We start from the raw sequence: 24,330 nt of genomic DNA on the forward strand, positions 1-24,330 counted from the left end.
CGATTCCCACGGGGGGCCATTATGAAAAATGTATGCATTCACTAACTAAGTCGCTCTGGATAAGAGCGTCTGCTAAATGACTAAAATGTAATGAAGCTGGTTGATAGAATGCCAAGAGTGTGCAAAGGGTGGCTTTTTGAAGAATCTCAAATATATTTACATTTGTTTAACACTTTTTTGGTTACTACATGATTCCATGTGTTATTTCATAGCTTTGATGTCTTCACTATTATTCTACAGTGTCAAAAATAGTAAAAATTAAGAAAAACCCTTGAATGAGTAGGTGTGTCCAAACTTTTGACCGGTAGTGTATACACACACAACCTCCAACACTATGTATTAGAACGGCATACTGTTACTATAAAATGTTTAAGTTCCACAGTACAATATTAAATTGAGGCAGTTCTCGTAACTATGCCTGTCCAATCATTGCCAGCATGGTTGCAGTCTTTCTACAGCAAAATTCAACACCGTTTTAAGATTCATTGATACGTGTATGGAATTTGGAATCATACTAATTCTAAGGGAATGTTCGGTGGTTACCGTGGAGACAGACGGCAGCCCTTCTGTAGGTAGCTTTGTAGTTTCCCGGCTGATGCCAGCAGGAGGCCAAAGTAGGGAGGCGATGGTTTGATGGGGCGAGAGGTGAACTCAGGATGATACTGCACCCCTACGAAATACGGATGATCTGGAAATAAAGCAGATAAGAAAAGATGGGGGTTAAGAGCTGTAGTTAATGTGAGGTGTGAGTATAAAGGCACGAGCAAACCAGGCCAACAACAATGTAGCGCTAATATTTTGTCCACTCACACACATGATCCCGGACACTCCCTTACCGTCTAGCTCAATGACTTCCATTCTCTCTCCTTCTACGTCTTGACCCACGAAGTGAAAGCCTTTCCCCTCAAAGTGCTCCTTCAGCTCTGGGTTCACCTGAGACAGGAACAGGAAACACATGGTAAGCACACTAGTGACACGTAGAAAGGATTTATAGAGAGAAAGTGATGTGAACCTCTGACAAACCTCAAAGCGATGTCTGTGTCTCTCATCCACATACTCAGGATCTCCGTAAAGTCTTCCTGCAATGAAACAACTATAAGCACAGAGCAGGTATATGGTGTGATTATGACACAGTGGCATTACTCTCAAAGTTTGGTCTCTTACTTAGTATACTGTTGGTGGTCTTGAAAATGGTCCGTCTCTTTCCCAGCCTCATGGTCCCGCCCATCTGCCCAGGATTGTGTTCTGGCATGTCAATCACCTAGAAAGAACCAGTAAGGAATCAGATTTCTGTTTGTTGGCCTTCACGACCAGTAAAGGGGAGGGGAGATCTTATTAAGGTGGAACCTACAACAGGATGCTTTGATTCTGGATCAAACTCTGTAGAGTTGGCATCTTCCCATTCTAGCACGTTCCTGGCAAATTCACACACAGCCAGCTGCATCCCTAGACACACACCTGCAAACACATACGAGTCAGGTTAACACTGCACATACATGAAGGAGTGTGAATAGAAAGCTTTAATTCCATCCTTAGGTGTAATTTGTTCCTTGATGTAAAGATTATTGCATCATCATGGCTGCCTGCCACCGATACAGCTCATTCTGTACCTAGGAAGGGTTTCTTCTGTTTGCGTGCCCAGTTGATGGCGTGCATCTTCCCCTCGGTCCCTCTGACTCCAAACCCTCCAGGAACCAGAATGCCACTGTGGAGAGAGGGAAACACCATCATGAACATAGTCACAATACTGACCCTGTTCACTACCAGTCCAACTGATGCCATATCTCAGTGTTTCCCAAAACTCTCCTTGCGTCCCCCCAGCCACTTCCACGATGTGTTTAAGTTCAGGCATACCCGATTCAACTGGATGAATCCGCTGTGCTGGTACTGGACTCCCATACATAAAATAAGTAGAACTAGCTACAGCTACAAGAAGAGGATTGGAAAACAATACCATAACAGGTGCCATCCCACCACTAGACCTTCCACCCCCTGACCCTACCATACTCACTCAGCACTGCAGAGTTTTTGCCACGCCTCGTGGTACTTCACAGGCTCCTCCTTCAGTGTGTTTGGCTCCAGGTCTGCCGAGTCAATATACTGAGAAAGAGATAGATGAGGGGAGGGGGAGATGTGAGAACAGGTTGCCATTTTAGGCATCTCATGACACGATCGGACGCATCTTATCCCATACTGATCAAAAATATAAAAACGCAACATGCAACAATTTCAACGATTTTACAGTTACAGTTCATAGAAGGAAAATCAGTCAATTTAAATAAAATTCATTAGGCCCTAATCTATGGATTTCACATGACTGGGCAGGGGCACAGCCATGTGTGGGCTTGGGAGGGCATAGGGCCACCCACTGGGGAGCCAGGCTAAGCCAATCAGAATGAGTTTTTCCCCACAAAACGGCTTTATTAAAAAACGGCCCCTCGATCCCGCAGGTGAAGAAGCTGGATGAGGAGGTCCTGGGCTGATGTGGTCTGCAGATATGTTGCCGGTTGGATGTACTGCCAAATTCTCTAAAATGACGGAGGCGGCTTATGGTAGAGAAATTAACATTCAATTCTTTGGCAACAGCTCTGTTGGACATTCCTGCAGTCAGCATACCAATTGCATGCTCCCTAAAAACTTGACTCATCTGTGGCATTGTGTTGTGACAAAACTGCACATTTTAGAGTGGCCTTTTATTGTACCCAGCACAAGATACACCTGTGTAATGATCATGCTGTTTAATCAGCTTCTTGAAATGCCACACCTGTCAGGTGGATGGATTATCTTGGCAAAGGAGAAATGCTCACTAACAGGGATGTAAACAAATTTGTGCACAAAATGTGAGCAATAAGCTTTTTGTGAGTATGGAACATTTCTGTGATCTTTTATTTCAGCTCATGAAAAATGGGACCAACACTTCACATGTTGCGTTTTATATTTTTGTTCAGTATAGCTATGACATGACTGCACAAACAAGTAAGACTTAAACATACAATCACACTTTATAGCAGCAATCTTCTTCCACCTTCTTCAAAATAAAACCTATTCATGAGGACATCCAAGCCAGAGGAACAGTATAATTTAGCCTTGCTGTGTAATAAACTAAATAGAAAACCTGTGAATGGCAGTGCATCTTCAAGGTAATTGTGGTTATAGGGCTGGTTTCCCAGACACCGATTAAGCATAATCCTGGACTAGAATGCGTTTTCTACATTGAAAGTGTGTTTTAGTCCAGGACTAGTCTTATTATAAACTCAGCAAAAAAAGAAACGTCCTCTCACTGTCGTGTTTATTTTCAGCAAACTTAACTTGTGTAAATATTTGTATGAACATAACAAGATTCAACAACAGACATAAACTGAACAAGTTCCACATACATGTGACTAACAGAAATGGAATAATGTGTCTCTGAACAAAGAGTAACAGTCAGTATCTGGTGTGGCCACCAGCTGCATTAAGTACTGCAGTGCATCTCCTCCTCATGGACTGCACCAGATTTCCCAGTTCTTGCTGTGAGATGTTACCCCACTCTTCCACCAAGGCACCTGCAAGTTCCCGGACATTTCTGGGGGGAAATGGCCCTAGCCCTCACCCTCCGATCCAACAGGTCCCAGACGTGCTCAATGGGATTGAGATCCGGGCTCTTCGCTGGCCATGGCAGAACACTGACATTCCTGTCTTGCAGGAAATCATGCACAGAACGAGCAGTATGGCTGGTGGCATTGTCATGCTGGAGGGTCATGTCAGGATGAGCCTGCAGGAAGGGTACCAAATGAGGGAGGAGGATGTCTTCCCTGTAACGCACAGCGTTGAGATTGCCTGCAATGACAACAAGCTCAGTCCGATGATGCTGTGACACACCGCCACAGACCATTACGGACCCTCCACCTCCAAATCGATCCCGCTCCAGAGTACTGGCCTCGGTGTAACGCTCATTCCTTCGACGATAAACGCGAATCCGACCATCACTCGTGGTGAGACAAAACCGCGACTCGTCAGTGAAGTGCACTTTTTGCCAGTCCTGTCTGGTCCAGCGACGGTGGGTGTGTGCCCATAGGCGACGTTGTTGTCGGTGATGTCTGGTGAGGACCTGCCTTACAACAGGCCTACAAGCCCTCAGTCCAGCCTCTCTCAGCCTATTGCGGACAGTCTGAGCACTGATGGAGGGATTGTGCGTTCCTGGTGTAACTCGGGCAGTTGTTGTTGCCATCCTGTACCTGTCCCGCAGGTGTGATGTTCGGATGTACCGATCCTGTGCAGGTGTTGTTACACGTGATCTGCCACTGCGAGGACGATCAGCTGTCCATCCTGTCTCCCTGTAGCGCTGTCTTAGGCGTCTCACAGTACAGACATCGCAATTTATTGCCCTGGCCACATCTGCAGTCCTCATGCCTCCTTGCAGCATGCCTAAGGCACATTCACGCAGATGACCAGGGACATCTTTCTTTTGGTGTTTTTCAGAGTCAGTAGAAAGGCCTCTTTAGTTTTCATAACTGTGACCTTAAATTGCCTACAGTCTGTAAGCTGTTAGTGTCTTAACGACCGTTCCACAGGTGCATGTTCATTAATTGTTTACGGCTCATTGAACAAGCATGGGAAACAGTGTTTAAACACTTTACAATGAAGATCTGTGAAGTTATTTCATTTTTTTTTTACGAATTATCTTTGAAAGACAGGGTCCTGAAAAAGGGACGTTTCTTTTTTTGCTGAGTTTATGTCCAGGAAACCGGCCAGTAGTGCCTTTCCAAGTGTGTAGTTTGTACATGTGTTTTAGCATGGCTGTGTGCATTTTACCTTGATCTCCAGTTTGTGGCTGATGGCTAAGGCAGAGTGTTCTAGAGCTTTGATGACTGACGCGTAGGAGTCTGTGAACTTGGTGTATTTCCCCACCAGGGCTATAGAACACTGCTCTAGGAGCCTGTCTGACCTGGGATTCAAACACACACCATAGGCAAAGTTATATGCCGCGTTTAAAACTGAGAACTCTGAAATCTCCGACTTCAGTGCGTTCAAGACAACTGGGAACGTCATGATTTGACCTCGTTTTTTCCCCCAAGAGTTCCCAGTTGGTTTAAAGCACCAATAATCTGAATACAGGTCACGCCATAGTGCTGCAATACAACAGGTGAATAGGCAGAGCACCCAAACAGCGTAATTACACATCTCTGTAGTTCTCATCCAGATATGTAGTTCTTTATCCAGAGGTCAAACTCAAACGTGGTGGGTCTAAATCAGGGTTGTTCAATTCCGGTCCTGGAGGGTCGACACACTACTGTTTTTGTTTCTACAGGTCTGAATTAGTCCCTTATTAGAAGGACCGACAATGAACAGCCCTGGGCCCGGTTTTTTGGGGAAACCGAGCCCTGGTCTAAATAATTGAGTGCTACCAGTCCCAGAGACTGCCTGCCCACACACCTGTCAGACACACCCACCTGTCAGACATCTCCTTCCACTTGGTGAGCATCTTCCTGGGGCGTGTCTCTATAGGAAGGTCTAGTCTCTGACAGAAGTAGCCCACCACCCCCTGGTTCTCCAGTAGCAGAGGCACTCTGTAGATGGACGACACATCTGCCACGCAGATCACCTGGGGGAGGAGGGGAGAGCACACACTCAGTCACAACTAGAGGATTCAGTGGTGCTTCTTTATTCATCTTTCCTTGAAGATTTATTGAGCCAGTGTCGTGTTCCATCCTAGCGTATGACTGTAGGATCAGGTCTTACCTGTTCAGGTTCTACATGACAGAACATGGAGATTTTCTCTTTGACGGAGTTCTCCAGGGGAGTGGAGCAGCGACACATGATCTGGAGGGTATTGAGAACACAAACACAATTAGCAAACAAGACAATCCTTGCACTAAATGTACAGAAAAGTGGTTATGACTGTCATAACTTGCTATGCTTAGAAAAACTTGGGTTAATTTTAACTCACCAGATCAGGAGACAGGCCCAGTCCTCTGAGCTCTCTGACACTGTTCTGAGTGGGTTTGGTCTTCTGCTCTCCTGTGGCACTGGGCTGTGGTACCAGGCTGACGTGGATGTTACAGAAGTTCTCTCTCTTCACCTTGAACTGGAACTGCCTGAAGGCTTCGATGAAAGGCATGCTCTCGATGTCTCCCACAGTGCCTCCTAGCTGTACACATAAACAGACATACCGGTAAATACATTACACAGGAATACAACTAGTCTACCCAGCCTGAAATTACTCCTCAAGTACATGTCACACTAATATCAAACCAAGCAACGTTCTCTGGAAGTCATTGATCTACCATTGTTTACCATACCCATAATCTCTTACCTCGATGACACAGATCTGAGGCTCCACACCGTCATCGTCAACAGGTACTCTGGCCTGACGCATCACCCACTCCTGGATGGCATCAGTGATGTGGGGCACCACTGCAAGGACACACCAAACAGGGACAGTTAGTCTGGAGAAGTAGAGAAAATGACAAGAGAACTTGATAGCTCATATCCTTCCTCTTTATCATTGGTTCTTCGTAGGATATCGGACTGAGGTCAGAACTGCCATGTCACACAAGCTAAATCAAATGCACATCAAGTATTCAACAAGGGTCTGCTCCTGTATACCCAGTCTCTCTCCCAGCATGACTATGTTTTACCCTGTATAGTCTTTCCCAGGTAGTCTCCTCTTCCTGTTGATGACAGACTGGTAGCTCTTCCTCTAACCCTTGTATATAGTGTTTCTACCAGTCATCCAAGCCCTTATCCCGCACCGTCTTATAGGGAGTCTTACCCTGTACGGTCTTTCCCAGGTAGTCTCCTCTCCTCTCCTTGTTGATGACAGACTGGTAGATTTTGCCTGTGGTCAGGTTGTTGTCTTTGGTCAGTCTGATGTCCAGGAACCTCTCGTAGTTCCCCAGGTCCAGATCCACCTCACCCCCATCGTCCAGCACAAACACCTCACCTGGAGGGAGACCAGAGGAACAGGGTTAAAACACCTCACCTGTAAGAAGTCGAGTGGCATGGTTAAAACCCTAGCCAACACGCAAACATTACATTTACATTTGAGTCATTTAGCAGACGCTCTTATCCAGAGCGACTTACAGTTAGTGAGTGCATACATTTTTCATACGTAGACACAGAGAGAGGGACATGATTCTGTATATTTGAATGGATGTTCACGTCTCCATCTGTATCGATGTTGATCTAAACCAGGGGTATTAAACTCTTCCAGAGGTCCAGAGCCTGCTGGTTTTCTGTTCCACCTGATAATTAATTGCACCCACCTGGTTTCCCAGGTCTAAATCAGTCCCTGATTAGAGGGGAACAAATAAAAAAATGCAGTGGAACTGGCTTCGAGGTCCAGAGTTAAATTTGAGGGATTTTTTTACATTTTAGTCATTTAGCAGACGCTCTTATCCAGAGCGACTTACAGTTAGTGAGTGCATACATTTTCCTTCATTTTTTTTTTTTTTTCATACTGGCCTCCCGTGGGAATCGAACCCACAACCCTGGCGTTGCAAGCGCCATGCTCTACCAACTGAGCTACACGGGATCTAGACTATTGATGTTGAGGTACCCTTCTGTATACACAGGACACCAAGACACATTCCTAGTAACATTTATTGTATGGCAATAACATTTTATGATTCTGACAACTGAGTTTGAGCAAAGAAAGTAATTCCATAACAAACAGAGAATAGTACTTGGGAGGCCTCATCATGGCATATGAGAATTACGGCTCTCAGACTTTATTTATTTATTTTATTTCACCTTTATTTAACCAGGTAAACCAGTTGTGAACAAGTTCTCATTTACAACTGCGACCTGGCCAAGACAAAGAAAAGCAGTGCGATAAAAACAACAACAGAGTTACACATGGGATAAAACAAAACAGAGTCAATAACACAATAGAAAATATATATACAGTGTGTGCAAATGTGGTAAGTTATGGAGGCAAGGCAATAAATAGGCCATAGTGCAAAATAATTACAATTTAGTATTAACACTGGAGTGATAGATGTGCAGAAGAAGATGTGCAAATAGAGATACTGGGGTGCAAATGAGCAAAATAAATAACAATATGGGGATGAGGTAGTTGGGTGGGCTAATTACAGATGGGCTGTGTACAGCTGCAGTGATCGGTAAGCTGCTCTGACAACTGATGCTTAAAGTTAGTGAGGGAGATAAGAGTCTCCAGCTTCAGAGATTTTTGCAGTTCGTTCCAGTCATTAGCAGCAGAGAACTGGAAGGAATGGCGGCCAAAGGAAGTGTTGGCTTTGGGGATGACCAGTGAGATATACCTGCTGGAACGCATACTACGGGTGGGTGTTGCTATGGTGACCAATGAGCTAAGATAAGGCGGGGATTTGCCTAGCAGTGATTTATAGATGACCTGGAGCCAGTGGGTTTGGCAATGAATATGTAGTGAGGGCCAGCCAACGAGAGCGTACAGGTCACAATGGTGGGTAGTATATGGGGCTTTGGTGACAAAACAGATGGCACTGTGATATACTACATCCAATTTGCTGAGTAGAGTGTTGGAGGCTATTTTGTAAATGGCATCGCGAGTGGCGCAGTGGTGTAAGGCACTGCATCGCAATGCTAGCTGTGCCACTAGAGATCCTGGTTCGAATCCAGGCTCTGTTGTAGCCGGGCGTGACCGGGAGACCCATGGGGATTGGCGCACAATTGGCCCAGCGTCGTCTAGGGTAGGGGAGGGAATGGCCGGCATGGATGTAGCTCAGTTGGTAGAGCATGGCGTTTGCAACGCCAGGGTTGTGGGTTCGATTCCCACGGGGGTATGAAAAATAAAAAAATTATGTATGCACTCACTAACTGTAAGTCGCTCTGGATAAGAGCGTCTGCTAAATGACTAAAATGTAAATGTAAGTCAAGAATCGGTAGGATAGTCAGTTTTACGAGGGCATGAGTGAAGGAGGCTTTGTTGCGAAATAGGAAGCCGATTCTAGATTTAACTTTGGATTGGAGATGCTTAATGTGAGTCTGGAAGGAGAGTTTACGGTCTAACCAGACACCTAGGTATTTATAGTTGTCCACATATTCTAAGTCAGACCCACTGAGAGTAGTGATTCTAGTCGGGCAGGCGGGTGCAAGCAGCGTTTGATTGAAGAGCATGCATTTAGGTTTACTAGCGTTTAAGAGCAGTTGGAGGCTACGGAAGGAGTGTTGCATGGCATTGAAGCTCGTTTGGAGGTTTGTTAACACAGTGTCCAATGAAGGGCCAGATGTATATAAAATGGTGTCATCTGCGTAGAGGTGGATCTGAGAGTCACCAGCAGCAAGAGCGACATCATTGATATACACAGAGAATAGAGTCGGCCCGAGAATTGAACCCTGTGGCACCCCCATAGAGACTGCCAGAGGTCCAGACAACAGGCCCTCCGATTTGACACATTGAACTCCATCTGAGAAGTAGTTGGTGAACCAGGCGAGGCAGTCATTTGAGAAACCAAGGTTATTTAGTCTGCCAATAAGAATGTGGTGATTGACAGAGTCAAAAGCCTATAATATCATTGACAGTGTAGTATCAACCTATAATAGTTAGTTAGCATTTTCTTCTGTTTCATGACCCTGGACTCACCGTTGAGAAGCACTGGTGTAGATCATGCATGGCATAAAACTATTTTGTGAACCAAGTTACACCGCATACACATAAGACATATCTCAAACTGATGGGATACAGAACATAGAAATCGAATTACATTTTCATAGAACTCACTATTTCTATGATAAAGAACATCTCCTTAACTCACCATGCTCGTACGGAGAGAAGGTCCCTGCATCTATGTTGATGTAGGGGTCAATCTTGATGGCGGTGACACGCAGACCACATGACTTGAGGATGGTTCCCATGCTGGATGCGATGATGCCCTTCCCGATGCCTGAGATGACACCACCAGTGACCAGGATGTACTTCATTGTGGCACTGGGTAGGACACAATAATACGGATAATTTATCAATGTACAATACTGTAGTTAATTGGTTATAGTAGCTACTTGAGGCGGCAGGTAGCCTAGAAGTTGGAGAGGTGCGCCAGCAACTGGAAATGTTCCTGTTCAAATCCCAAGTCCGACTGGGAGGATTCTAGGTATCCTACACCTAGATGCCATCTCCTGCCGTTGTGCCCTTGAGCAAGGAACTTTAGCCCTGTCTTTTTACTTTAGTGTGGCTCAACCAGGCAAGTCAACCCCTCAGATGGTGAAAAAATTGCTCTAGAGTATTTTGTAATCAACATTCCTTCCCCTCGGGATTGGGGGGATGTTGATTACAAAATACTCTAGAGCAATTTTTTCACCATCTGAGGGGTTGACTTGCCTGGTTGAGCCACACTAAAGTAAAAAGACAGGGCTAAAGTTCCTTGCTCAAGGGCACAACGGCAGGAGATGGCATCTAGGTGTAGGATACCTAGAATCCTCCCAGTCGGACTTGGGATTTGAACAGGAACATTTCCAGTTGCTGGCGCACCTCTCTTGCTTGCTGATTTATATCGTTCTGTCAGCTTTATCACTGACAAGGTGCACGGTGGTACAGTACATGCAAAGACGGTACAGTATGAGAAACTATGTGGTACAGTACCTGTGTGGTGGCTACATCGCTCAGAGAAATAAAGGACAAAGAGGGCGCGCGCATCTAAGGGATCATCGTTACTTTTTTCTAATTCTTTTAAATAGGAAATCTAGCTACTCAGTGGTTACAACAACCAAGTAAATGCAACAATGTACAACAATTGAGTTCGTTAATAAATATCGCAGTTAGCCCACGTGCCAAAGTTGTAACACGAGTTCCCTAATAGTGGTACAGGTCTTGCAACATATAACGTAACGTTAGCTATCTACAGCACAGTTAGCTTGCTATCCTATCCCATTATCAGTAACTTTGAGCCACACTAGCCGGCTAGCTAGCTAAACTGAATCCTAACCTAGGACAATGCATCGATGTACCACGCGCCCAAACCTGTCATAATACAGTACAAGGAATATATAAAATGCTGACTCCAAGGTCACCTAGCCCGAGGATGCCATCATCATCAATTGACTCCATCGCGTCAATTGAGCTAACAACAGGCTAGGCTACCTCAGGGCTGTAGTAATGTTCACAAAGCATGTTTTTGAACTCACCAAAAAGAAATGGTGCACCGCGGTCAAATGGTAAATCTTTGGACTTGATTGATTTTAAATTGTCAATGTATATCAATTTTAATTATTTCCTAAAATCTCGAATTCAAAAAAAGTAATTTAATTAAAATGTACTATCCATCCACTCCAAGTTCCAACACGTGTTGATTTGCAAATCTACTACCAGAGCACTACAGAAAAGACGCGCGACTAAGGGTGGCCTTGTGGTCGAGGACCCCAAGGTTGCGTAGGATCTGCGCATGCACCACGCTGGAAATGTAAGTATTGTATTCTGATTTTTTCTGGGTTTAAGCTATATCAATATGCCAATCGTTATTGCAATTGTTTTGTTATTTCTACATTTTCATCATAATTGCATGATTGTGAGTAAAATAGTCAAATGATTTCCGATACAAACCAGATTACGCCGAACAATCCACATGATTGTGGACGTGCGTGTTTACAGTTTATGATGAGCAGGGTAACCGGCAGGTGGCGGTGTTGCGCCATCTAAAATCCTTGCTGGCTGCTTTGACGGTCTGTACATGGCAGAAAAATGCAATAAATACATTAGGAAACAATCAACTTTGTCTTTAATGCATATACATATTTTGAAAATATATTATATATTCTGCAGTGGAGGGAGTACAATAGCGGTGCAATGCCTCTTCGCTCTACCCCTGGTACCTAGGCCTTTATAATTCTGTTTACATGTAAACACAAGATCACATCCACTTTCAAACTCATCTGTTCTACCTGGGGGTAGGTTGACTGAGTTTTTTAAAACTTTTTTTTTTTTTACAAATTTTTTTGTTGGGGGGGTTACAGGTACATTATCCATTTCAAATGATACGTTTATAAAACATGTACTAGTAAGCTGCCACTCAAATGAAGAAGAAAAAAATACAGAGTTTAAGTCATAATAAATTCAGTATAAACAGGAAAAGAAAAAAAAAAGAAGTGGGCCTCAACCCCCAACCTCCCATCCCATTCCCCCATCCCACCTAGCCAACATGTCTCCATCCAAATCCCACCCCCCTCTCCCGGAAACCTTCCCACCCCCCTAGCAACTAGGGTTGCTCATCAGGCAACCCCCACCCACCCTCCCGCCACCCCTCCCTGAGACCAGAGAAAACCTTCCCCATGCCACCCCTTTCTTGTGGGCCTGCAAGCAAAGAAAGTAAAAAAAGATTAAAGTAGGTATATACACTGAGTGTATAAAGTATTAGAAACAAGTGCTCTTTCCATGACATAGACTGACCAGGTGAATCCAGCTGAAAGCTACGATCTCTTATTGATCCCTTACATGTTTGTTTGTATGTGTTGGGCTTTATGAATTGTTCATTTGTATGTGTTGGGCTTTAGCTGAGATAATTCTTTAGAGTCAAGTATATTTGTCCAGGCCTCAATTGTTCCTTGACTAGAACCATTAATTCTCGCTGTCCATAATTAGAATTGTATAACTTCTAATAGTAACTTTATCCACTGGCAAATTGGGAGAGAGTGAGGTGATTGCCATCTAAGAGCCAACATATTTTTTTGCGGCAGTGCTGCCTGCCAGCAGTAATCTTCTCTGATTTATTGAGAGATTCAAGGAGCTATCATCGTTAAGTGACATAATAGATGCAAATAATTCAATATTTACATTCATGCACTTCAAAATATATTTTTAAACATTTACCCTAGAAACATTTTACTGAAGGGCACTCCCACATCATATAGAGGAATGTGCCTTCCTGATTCAGGGAACAGTGAAAAGATGGGAGTTGGGGCCAATTTAATCGTAAAATGTTTCCATGGTGTTAAATACAGTTTGTGAGCAAACTTAAAATCTATCAATTGATGGTTCGGATTACGGGATGCCAAGGTCATCTTTTTCCATATTCTGTTCCTGTCACGAGTTGCAAAGCCAGAACCCAGAAGCAGACCAGGACAAGGTAAGTTGAAACGAAGGTGAGTGTTTATTTACAATTCAAGAGTGATGCTGAATAATCCAGGGAACAGAGCGGGCGGCGTTGATTAGTTGTTGGGGGTGCAGTGGTTGATCCCATCATGGGTCGGCAGCCGCCGACCACCAGGCAGAGGTTGGATGAAGGTTCCGGACGGGTGATGTTCATGGCTAGGTGTGCAGATTGCTGATGGGATGCAGGTGCGGAAATCAAGAGAGCTCCCCGGAGCGTTCCAGAACCCTCGGGAAACTGGAGATCACGAGCAGAAAAAACTAGTCCACAGACAGGACCCGACTCAGACTGCCGGGATCGTTACAGTACCCCCCTCCGGCGAAACGCCACCGGGCGGACTCCCCGGAGCGCCAGGATGGAGGCGGTAGAAGTCACGGATGAGGTCAGCATCTAGGATCTGTCGCCGCGGAATCCAACTCCTCTCTTCAGGACCATACCCCTCCCAGTCCACGAGATACTGGAAACCCCGGCCCCGCCGTCTGGAATCCATGATTCGTCGCACCGTGTAGGCAGGACCACCTCCGATCATCCGAGGAGGAGGAGGAGGAGGCGGAGGAGGCAACAGAGGACTGAGGAAAACCGGCTTGAGGCAGGAGACATGAAAGGTGGGATGGACTCTGAGCGTCCTCGGTAGTTTGATTCGAACTGCCACTGGATTGATCACCTTCTCCACCACAAACGGACCAATGAACTTCGGTAACAACTTCCTAGACTCAGTCCGTAACGGAAGATCCCGTGTGGCCAACCAGACCCTATCTCCGATGGTATAGGTGGGAGCGGGGATCCGGCGACGATTCGCCTGGAGCTGATACCGGTCCGAAACTCTAAGGAGTGCCTTTCTGGCCCAATGCCAGGTCCGGTGGCAACGACGAATATGGGCCTGAACAGAGGGCACTGAGAGCTCCTTCTCCTGAGAAGGGAACAAGGGAGGTTGGTAGCCATACAGGCACTGGAAGGGAGACATCCCAGTGGCAGATGTAGGGAGAGTATTGTGGGCATACTCAACCCAAGGCAACTGAGAGACCCAGGAGGTGGGGTTGGAAGAGACCAGGCAGCGTAGCGTGGTTTCCATCTTCTGGTTGGCTCTCTCCGCCTGACCATTGGATTGGGGGTGAAAACCAGATGTGAGACTGACTGTAGCTCCAATGGCCAAACAGAAGGACTTCCAGACAGCAGAGGTAAACTGAGGGCCACGGTCGGAAACGATATCACTGGGCAACCCGTGGACCCTGAAAACCTCCCTAACCAGGATCTCGGACGTCTCCGAGGCAGAGGGAAGCTTGGCAATTGGCACAAAGTGGGCGAACTTGCTGAATCTGTCCACGATAGTCAGAACGACCGTGTTCCCCTCAGAAGCGGGCAACCCAGTGACGAAGTCCAGGGCCAGATGCGACCATGGTCGCCGGGGAATAGGAAGGGGGTGAAGTAGTCCAGAGCTGGGCCGATTGGTACTCTTATTCTGCGCACACACTGGACAGGCAGCAACAAAACCCCGAGTATCCTCGGCCACGGCAGGCCACCAAAAAGCGTCTGCGAAGAAACGCCATTGTCCGAGCCACGCCAGGGTGACAAGCCATCTTGCTGGCGTGGGACCATTTGAGGACAGCAGGACGAACCGACTCAGGCACAAACAACCGACCGGGTGGACCGTTACCGGGACCGGGCTGAGTCCGAAGGGCCGCCAGCACCTCCTCCTCAATCTTCCACATAACTGCTCCCACGACGCAGTTCCGGGGGAGAATTGTCTCGGTCTTGGACCCACTCTCCTCCGTCTTGGAGAACATCCGGGACAAGGCGTCCGCCTTGCCGTTCTTAGATCCAGGTCGGAACGTCAGGGAAAACTTGAATCGTCCGAAAAACAACGCCCACCTGGCCTGACGGGAGTTGAGACGTTTAGCCGATTGCACGTAAGCAAGATTCTTGTGGTCAGTCCAGACAATAAACGGTTGCTCCGCCCCCTCCAACCAGTGGCGCCACTCCTCCAAGGCAAGTTTCACCGCGAGAAGCTCCCGGTTACCCACATCGTAATTCCTCTCCGCAGGCGAAAGGCGACGAGAGTAGTAGGCGCAGGGATGGAGTTTACTGTCCGTGGAGCATCGCTGCGACAGGATGGCGCCAACTCCCACATCAGACGCGTCCACTTCAACGGCGAACTGACGGGCCGTGTCCGGTTGAGAGAGAATCGGTGCGTTGGTGAATCGCCTCTTCAAATCCAGAAACGCTCGATCCGCCTCCGGATTCCACTTGAAGGTCCTGATACTGGAAGTCAAGGCAGTTAACGGAGCGGCCACACGGCTGTAATCCCGGATGAATCTGCGGTAGAAATTCGCAAACCCCAAAAATCTCTGGAGCTGCAATCTCGTACCGGGCTGGGCCCATTCCAGAACCGCTCTAACCTTCTCCTGGTCCATCCTAATCTCTCCCCTGGAGATGATGTACCCGAGAAAGGATGTCGTGTGGGCGTGAAACTCGCACTTCTCGGCCTTCACGAACAGGCGATTCTCCAACAATCGCTGCAGAACCTGCCGGACATGCTGGACGTGGTCGGAAGGTTCCTTCGAGAAGATCAGAATGTCATCCAGGTAAACAAACACAAAGAGACCGATCATATCTCTCAGGACGTCGTTCACCATACTCTGGAATACCGCTGGAGCATTGGTCAGTCCAAACGGCATCACCTGATACTCGAGTGACCCATCGGTGTATTGAAACCCGTCAACCACTCGTCCCCCTCTCTGATCCGGACCATGTGATACGCATTGCGTAGGTCTAGCTTGGTGAACACCGTAGCACCCTGTAAGGAGTCGAAGGCAGAACTCATCAAGGGCAGGGGATACTTGTTCTTGACCGTGATGTCATTCAACCCCCGATAATCAATGCACGGTCGAAGAGAGCCATCCTTCTTACCCACAAAGAAGAATCCTGCCCCCAGGGGGTGATGACGAGGGACGAACGAGACCAGCAGCTAGGGACTCCTTGATGTAGGTCTCCAAAGCCTCACGTTCAGGTCGGGAGATACTGTATAACCTTCCCTTGGGGTAGACAGCTCCAGGGAACAGGTTGATGGCACAATCATATGGTCGGTGGGGAGGGAGTGACAGAGCCTTCTGCTTACTGAAAACTTCCCCCAAATCGTGATATGTCTCGGGAACCAGGGACAAATCTGGGGGTTTAGCCTCAATCACCTGACTGGGAACCGAATGGGGACAGGCAGTCTTGAGACAGTTAGCATGACAATCAAGGCTCCAACTCGTTACCTTGCCCGTCACCCAATCGAACGTGGGATTGTGTTCCTTCAGCCAGGGGGTATCCAAGGACCAGAGGAACATGGGAAGACGGCAGAATGAAGAATGAAATCATCTCAGAATGATTCCCCGACAACAGCATCTTAACCGGTTCAGTCCTCATCGTGATACGTGCCAGACTACTGCCGTCCAGAGTGGTAGCTTCAATGGCTTCCGGCAATTGCTCCTTGGAAAGCCCCAGCTGTTCCACCAACTCGGCATCTAGAAAGCTTCCATCGGCACCTGAATCGATAAAAGCGTTAATCGCTAAGCTCTGATTCCTGTTCATAAGGGTAGCCGGGAAACGGGGTCTGACAGAGGTATTGAGAGGTCGAAACTGGCTCACTAAAAGTCCTCCCAACTTTAGCGAGCCGCGCAGTTTGACGACCCGACTGGAACCTGAGAAGCTGATCGGTTGGACGGAACCCATTGCTTCTCCCTCCTTCGCTCTCGGACTCGATTATCCACCCGAATAGACAAGGCTACCAAGCTGTCCAGGTCACTAGGCTCCGGATAGGAGATCAACTCATCCTTGAGCTGCTCCGACAGACCCTGGTAAAAGGCCGCTTGCAGAGACTCCTCATTCCACCCACTCTCCACAGCCAACGTCTTGAACTCGATCACGAAGTCGGCCACGCTGCGAGTTCCTTGGCGAAGCGAAAACAGGCGCCTAGCTGCGTCCCTCCCTCGGACGGAATGGTCGAAGAGCTTCCTCATCTCGGCCGTGAACCCCTGGTATGAAGCCATGCAGGGATCCTGTCGTTCCCAAACGGCTGAAGCCCACTCCAGCGCTCGACCACGCAGCAACTCAATCACAAAGGCTATCCTAGCCTTGTCTGTGGCATAAGAGTAGGGCTGTAGATCGAACACTAATCCACACTGCATAAGGAAGGAACGGCATCTTCCCAGCTCCCCCTCATATTTATCCGGCGTCGGAACCTTGGGCTCACGGAAGGACACAGCTCCAGAAGCGGCAGGCGAGATGGGTGAAACCGTAGTGGATCCTCCACCGGAAACTGGCGTTGGTTCTGGACCTCCGTCAGACCGGTAGAAAGGTTCCGAACTGACAACGCGATCTCCTGTAGTACCGTGCTATGATGGCCCAACATCTTCTCCTGCTGGGTAATGGCATGGCGAACAGAGTCCAGGTCCGCTGGGTTCATTACTGGCCGGATCGTTCTGTCACGAGTTGCAAAGCCAGAACCCAGAAGCAGACCAGGACAAGGTAAGTTGAAACGAAGGTGAGTGTTTATTTACAATTCAAGAGTGATGCTGAATAATCCAGGGAACAGAGCGGGCGGCGTTGATTAGTTGTTGGGGGTGCAGTGGTTGATCCCATCATGGGTCGGCAGCCGCCGACCACCAGGCAGAGGTTGGATGAAGGTTCCGGACGGGTGATGTTCATGGCTAGGTGTGCAGATTGCTGATGGGATGCAGGTGCGGAAATCAAGAGAGCTCCCCGGAGCGTTCCAGAACCCTCGGGAAACTGGAGATCACGAGCAGAAAAAACTAGTCCACAGACAGGACCCGACTCAGACTGCCGGGATCGTTACAGTTCCAGTTAAAGGGTTGTTCAGATTCAATTAGATCTGTGGACCATACTTTTTTAATGGCTAGCTCAGAATATGAGCTTTCCAAAAGTTGACCAGATCATTTATTTATAAACAACATAATTGGATGGTTCGGTAGTTGGGTTTCACAAGGGTCTCCATAGGCCAGCATAGCTGACCTAAATTGTAAATATAGAAAAAAGGATTTGCCTGGTAATGTGTATGTATCTTTCAAGTCTTAGAATGCTTTCAAACCATTACTGTCCATGATATCGGCAAGGGTACGGGTTCCACATTTGGACCACTGGAGGGATGCGAAAGGCCACCATTTTAATTCCCAGTTACATTGTTTTTACATTTTGTGCCAAATAGAAATTGTGTGAGCAATAATAGGACCAATGCATAGTTTACATTGTTTAAGGGATAAATCAGTGAAGACCACCTCTTCCAGGGCAATAGGAACACCATATTTTTCTCTATACTCAGCCAGGGGGCAGAAGAATCATGTCTAAACCAATTTAGGATTGGGCGAAATGCTAGTGCCTGGAAATATTATTTAATGTTTGGTACGGATAGTCCTCCTACATCTTTCCCTTTTTGTAGGTTTGTTAATTTTATCTAGGATTGTTTAGCCTACCGTGCCATATACATTTAGAAAATGGCATTATTAATTTTGGATCGCCTTGTCTGCTGCTTCTAGTGATTCTGAATGGAGCAGAGCAGATATTGCCTGTTATAACTATGGCTGAGGGATTGGCATATAGCATCTGAATCATATGAATCCTCCCGGAGGACCTGAGCCCTAGGACCATGCCTCAGGACTAGCTGGCCTGATGACTCCTTGCTGTCCCCAGTCCACCTGGTCGTGCTGCTGCTCCAGTTTCAACAGTTCTGCCTGCGGCTATGGAACCCTGACCTGTTCACCGGACGTGCTACCTTGTCCCGGACCTGCTGTTTTCAACTCTCTCTCTCTACCGCACCTGCTATTTCAACCTCTAAATGCCCGGCTATGAAAAGCCAAGTGACATTTACTGTGCTGACCTGTAGCAACCTCTACAACCACTGTGATTATTATTTGACCCTATTGGTCATCTATGAACGTTTGAACATCTTGGAGAAAAATCAAAAACTTTTTCTGTATCGAGAAATATTACAGGCCAAGGAGCTGTTGTTTCTGATGAAGCATTTAAAATATGTAATAGTCAATTGAGGTAATCCGGGGATAAACGTTTTTTTAACAAACCGGCTTTGTTCCGTGTGGAACAATTTTGGTAAGTAAGTGTCTAGACTTAACCACAACATTTTGGAAAACAGTTTAATATCTGTGTTCATCAAAGATAGGGGAAGATAGTGAGAACACTGGGTGGCATCCTTACCTTTTTTTGTGAACGGCTTTGTTAATCATTTCATGCAATAGTGGACCTAATTGATTAAAAAATGTTAAATAGACCTCAGGAGGAATACCGTCCCATCCAGGTGATTTGCCTTTATTCATGCTATCCAATGCCCTTTTGAGTTCATTGAGAGAGATTTGGTCTCCCAGCGAGGTGGCTTCCTCTGTTGAAAGAAGAGCTCTAAATTATTTTAGAAAGGACTTAGTCTGGCTTGGTGTGGATTTACAATCAGAGGTGTACAGTTGAAGCTGGAGAATCTTTGATTGATTAATTTAGGTTCTGATAGTAATTCCCCTGTTTCAGAATCAATATTTTTATTTTTTTAGGGGGTAGATCAGCTTTAATATTTAATTTTGCAGATAGATTGTAACTTCCATTAATGTAATTCAGATTCAATAATTGCTATATCAGCTAATTGATCATTACTGCATAACTTGTTGGCCAGTAAACAACTAGGACGATTGTCATGGAAAAAATGGTTGAGTCTAACTCGATGGATGGCAAATTCTGCTCTCTGTCTTATCAATAAATTAAGTTTGTCTTGACTTTGGAAAGAGTAATATCTATCGAGGTCTGAAATGAGTGTTTGTTGAGAACGCTCTAATGCAGTTAACAACATTTCCAATTCTGATATCTTTTTTAATTGTGATTTATTCAACCCATATACAAATGCAGTTGCATTATTTTTAATAAAGCCTTTGGTGGCATCCCATAGAATCCGGGGGTCATCGACTGAATTTTTGTTAATTATTATGAATTCATTCAATTCAGTTTCAAATTATTCACAGAAAGTAATGATTTTGTAATAAGGATACATTAAAGCGCCATCTTGTGGCTCTTTTAGGAAATTCAGAAATGTTTAACTGGCAGTAGTAAGCATGATGATCAGATAGGCTCATATGTCAAATTTCTATTTTCTTGATTGAAGAAAATAGAGGAGTAGATCATGGTATTAAATGGATTCAGGAGAATGTTTTGTGCCCGTTTGAATGGAAAGTGTCCTCTTTGGCTTTAGGGTTATGAGCTTGCCAGGCATCAATGAGGTTGTAATCAGAGAGTATATGTTGGAGAGCATTAGTTGCCTGTGGATTGTAATTGGTCTTACTAGATTTGTCCCACATGTCCAAAATGGCATTCATGTCTGTCCCAATATCCAGTTGGAATTCAATTAATTCTAACAATATGCTCTTCAGAGAATCAAAAAACTTGGAGCATACACATGAATAAAGGCAATTTTTGTTCCATTATGGATATATTTAAGGAAAGTGATTCTGCCTTCTTGGTCTTCACCTTTACCAAGGATGGTGATTGTGAGTTTCTTATGTATCAGTATGATTACACCCTTAGTTTTGTTTGGGGCTGATGAACAAGCAGCCAGTTTGTGCAAATGGTTCTCTATTCTATGTGAGTCCTTTTGGAGTTGGTGTGTTTCTTGAAGAATTGCTACAGTATATCAATATGGTTTCTTGCTAGTGATATGTTGATGTGCTTCCAAGCATGCAGGCAGTTTATCAGGGTACAGCAGAAGTCGGCTGGAGTTGAGCTAGGGCTGTGTACGGAAAAAGAGGTCGGATGTAGAAACCATTTTTCCTGTGTGGGGCACACACACACATACTCAGCTTGGCACTCAAAAAGCACATGTTTTAGGGTGAGTTTCAGTTCAGTGTAGTCGAACAGACAAAAGTCACACTCTCTTATGTAGCAAACTCGAAAACAAACCATCCCCTTATAGTCCTTCCTGGGCAGGACAGAGGGGTGTGTCTTACATGTTCTCTTTCTGACTCATGGTAATTCATAGGAGCACTATACACTGACATGATGTCCTCCTCTCCAACAACTGGCTCTGTGTGTGTGTGCATTTCGGCGTGCCAGGGTTTCCGTTTTTTAAAAATCTGAAATGCAGATAAATACAATTGGCACCGTGAGAAGAAAAAAAATACAATTTCGAAATAATGCTTTTCAACCTATTCATTGATGTAAATAGAAGTTGATGTAAATACATTTGACTGATCATGCTTATCGGTCTGAGTTAATTTGCATAATTTAGTGGAATTCAATTGGTGCGTGTGTATATTCATTATGTATCTTATTTATCATACTCGCACAGCATACATGTACAAAGCCTTTGAGTGGAAAATCTGTCAGACAGCGCTTTTGTAAGCCCAATCATTGCGCAACAGTTCTAAATGCAATTGTGTGTTAAATTTTTTGGGGGGGCCACGATTAAAAAGAGCTACTATTTTTATTTCTCAACTGGTAATTGAAGCAAGCTTCCCATTCGCCATTCAAATGCATAGACAACAGAAGGCAGACTTCATCAGCGCTTCACACACTACTTTGCAATGAGCTGGAGGCAGTACGCAATTTTGAAAACATATAGCTACTTAATTGTTTGAAACCTGAACGTTTTACTACACATTATGAGACATGTTTTACCTTGCTTCAAAGTAGCCTAGGCAAAATCCGACCATATCCGTGGAGGCAATTATTTTATAAAGACTTCCATATGCCATTGAAACCAGTAGTCTATTTCTCTCGTGTTCTATTGGTTTTCAACTTTGTTTCATTGTCCGGTAGTCAAATGAACATTCACACGTAGCCTACTACCTTGTGCACATTGCTGTACTAATAATGTTAAGAAATAATAGTTTCTCAACATTTTAAGCTAAAGTTTCTGATCTGTTGCATCAGATTCAATCCTTTTAAACTTTTTTTATGTAGCAAACACTCTAAAAATGGGTTGTTCAACAAGGGTTCTTCTAAGATCCTCAAAGTTCTTTGAAGAACCTTAGGGTTCTTGGCATAGGAGGTGGGGTTCATCGAGGAACCTCCTTAGTTGGTGTGGGTTCTTGCAGGAACCTAACTGCAAAACTGAAACATTTCGATTTGAAAGGACAGCAGGTGCAGGGACTTAACTGAAAAATGTAAAGAGCTCCTCAATTTAAGGTAAGGTTTGTCCCTTGTATGATCTAAATTCATATTGTTTTATGATAATACCATCTATCCTTTCATATTTGTGCCAATCTTTCTAAAACAGAAAATGGACCCAATTCAATGGATATCAATCAACAAAGGGGTAAGAATATGTAGGCTATAAGAATATGTTGAAGGCTAGCTGTATTGCGTGCAGATGACTGAACTGCTCACTTTTGTGTCTGTGTCTGCAGATATACAGACGAGGAGGCATAAAAAAGGTATGTCAATTGGTATTGGTATGTTTATTGGCACCAGTGGAGAGCATCAGCCATATCCCTGTTGAGTGCGCACTGCGCATAATCACTCTTTATTATTGTTGGGTCAGTGCCATTTAAAAGTTTGTTTATGGACAGTAATTGCCTCCTCCAGTTTAGATGGACATCATATTCTATTTGTTATCTCCCCTTCTCTTAGGCCTATTATATGGACAACCGTTTTTATTGATCTGTTTGTCGGTGTCAGCAGAGTAGGCTACCCTGTAATTTGTCGTATTAAAAAAGATTCTGCTAATGTCTCCAGTCATATAAAGTGTAGTAGAATTGCATGAAATTTGTTTTTCCCGTGCAAAGAAAGAAGAAACGTATCTGATATAGCCTATAGCCCAGACCTCTATGCTATATGCGCTCAGCCATGCATTTAACAGTCTTTTTTGCAAACAGTGATTGAGTTATATTATTAGCCTAAATTATGACTATCCAATGTACTCATCACATTACGAATATTAGGCTATTTTACATACGTCTGCAAATGCCGTGATGCATGAATGCTTTATTTTAAAAGTGCATTTTTATGGTGAAAATGTGCTTCCCCAAACTTGAAACTCACGCGCTGCCAATGCATAGGCTAGTGATTTTGTTGTTCTTTACTGGTCTTCTTGGCTGAGGAAAAGCAGTGCTAGCTGTGCCACTAGAGATCCTGGTTCGAATCCAGGCTCTGCTGTAGCCGGCCGCAATGGAGACCAATGGGGCGGCGCACAATTGGCCCAGCGTCGTCCAGGGTAGGGGAGGGAATGGCAGGCAGGGAGGTAGCTCAGTTGATAGAGCATGGCGTTTGCAACGCCAGGGTTGTGGGTTCGTTTCCCACGGGGGGCCAGTATGAAAATAATAATGTATGCACTAACTGTAAGTCGCTCTGGATAAGAGCGTCAGCTAAATGACGTAAATGTAAATGAAAAGTAAATGTGGACAGTTATTCTAACATCTTCAAAGTGTGCGGTAAGGACACGTCATTGCATCCTGACTTGCATGTTCTGTTAATGTGATTTTTGTTATTCTGAGCACCGTGGGTGGACGCCCTAATCAGGTTATGCACCCAATGCATATGGGTCCGGTAAATTTCTCAAATGTCAGGTAAATTGAAATGCTGCTGGCAAATGTCTGGCGCTGCATTTTCATAACAGAAACCCTGGCACGCGTGTGCATCAGACAGATAATGTTTTTGTTCTGTACACCTTGTGTGTGTGTGATGTGAGAACCGTAGTAGGCCAATATCAGTGGCAATTTTAGCATGTAAATCTGGGTGGGGCAAAAAAATAAAAAACTTTTTGATGCATGCCAGCAAAGCCACAACACAACACTAAACAATACATTAATTGCACTATAACGGTGACAAACGATGCCCACAAACTGTTAGGGCCTACATAATGCTGTCCCAACAGCAGAGTCCCAAAACCTTACCACTGCTATTAGCGGAGCGTTGTCTGGCAGCCTCATTTACTGCCTTTTAAAAGAACATAGCTGATATACAGTGAGGGAAAAAAGTATTTGATCCCCTGCTGATTTTGTACTTTTGCCCATTGACAAAGAAATGATCAGTCTATAATTTGAATGGTAGGTATATTTGAACAGTGAGAGACAGAATAACAACAACAAAAATCCAGAAAAACGCATGTGAAAAATGTTATGAATTGATTTGCATTGTAATGAGGGAAATAAGTATTTGACCCCCTCTCAATCAGAAAGATTTCTGGCTCCCAGGTGTCTTTTATACAGGTAACGAGCTGAGATTAGGAGCACACTCTTAAAGGGAGTGCTCCTAATCTCAGTGTGTTACCTGTATAAAAGAC

General features: G+C 45.2%; 1 protein-coding gene across 4 annotated transcripts in view; it reads right to left on the bottom strand.

Annotated features, from left to right (window-relative positions):
* The window catches only part of LOC121586546 (CTP synthase 1), a 54,472-nt gene that overhangs the window by 4,201 nt on the left and 25,941 nt on the right, over positions 1-24,330 (bottom strand). For 2 of the 4 annotated variants that reach the window (XM_041903308.1, XM_041903305.1), the window contains exons 1-15: positions 11,104-11,325; positions 9,738-9,910; positions 6,755-6,925; positions 6,296-6,396; positions 5,930-6,130; positions 5,722-5,802; positions 5,433-5,584; positions 4,795-4,927; positions 2,012-2,100; positions 1,611-1,705; positions 1,352-1,458; positions 1,165-1,261; positions 1,024-1,079; positions 837-933; positions 544-688 (exon numbers count right to left, since the gene is read on the bottom strand). In XM_041903308.1, the coding sequence (XP_041759242.1) occupies positions 544-688; positions 837-933; positions 1,024-1,079; positions 1,165-1,261; positions 1,352-1,458; positions 1,611-1,705; positions 2,012-2,100; positions 4,795-4,927; positions 5,433-5,584; positions 5,722-5,802; positions 5,930-6,130; positions 6,296-6,396; positions 6,755-6,925; positions 9,738-9,903 (1,691 nt within the window). In that variant the 5' untranslated portion in view covers positions 9,904-9,910; positions 11,104-11,325. Of the gene's footprint in view, positions 1-543; positions 689-836; positions 934-1,023; positions 1,080-1,164; positions 1,262-1,351; positions 1,459-1,610; positions 1,706-2,011; positions 2,101-4,794; positions 4,928-5,432; positions 5,585-5,721; positions 5,803-5,929; positions 6,131-6,295; positions 6,397-6,754; positions 6,926-9,737; positions 9,911-10,561; positions 11,016-11,103; positions 11,326-24,330 lie in introns of those variants that run through there. The other 2 variants (XM_041903306.2, XM_041903307.1) reach the window with 2 other exon arrangements.

This window comes from Coregonus clupeaformis, chromosome 17 (genome assembly GCF_020615455.1).
Source record: "Coregonus clupeaformis isolate EN_2021a chromosome 17, ASM2061545v1, whole genome shotgun sequence".
Taxonomy (NCBI): domain Eukaryota; kingdom Metazoa; phylum Chordata; class Actinopteri; order Salmoniformes; family Salmonidae; genus Coregonus; species Coregonus clupeaformis.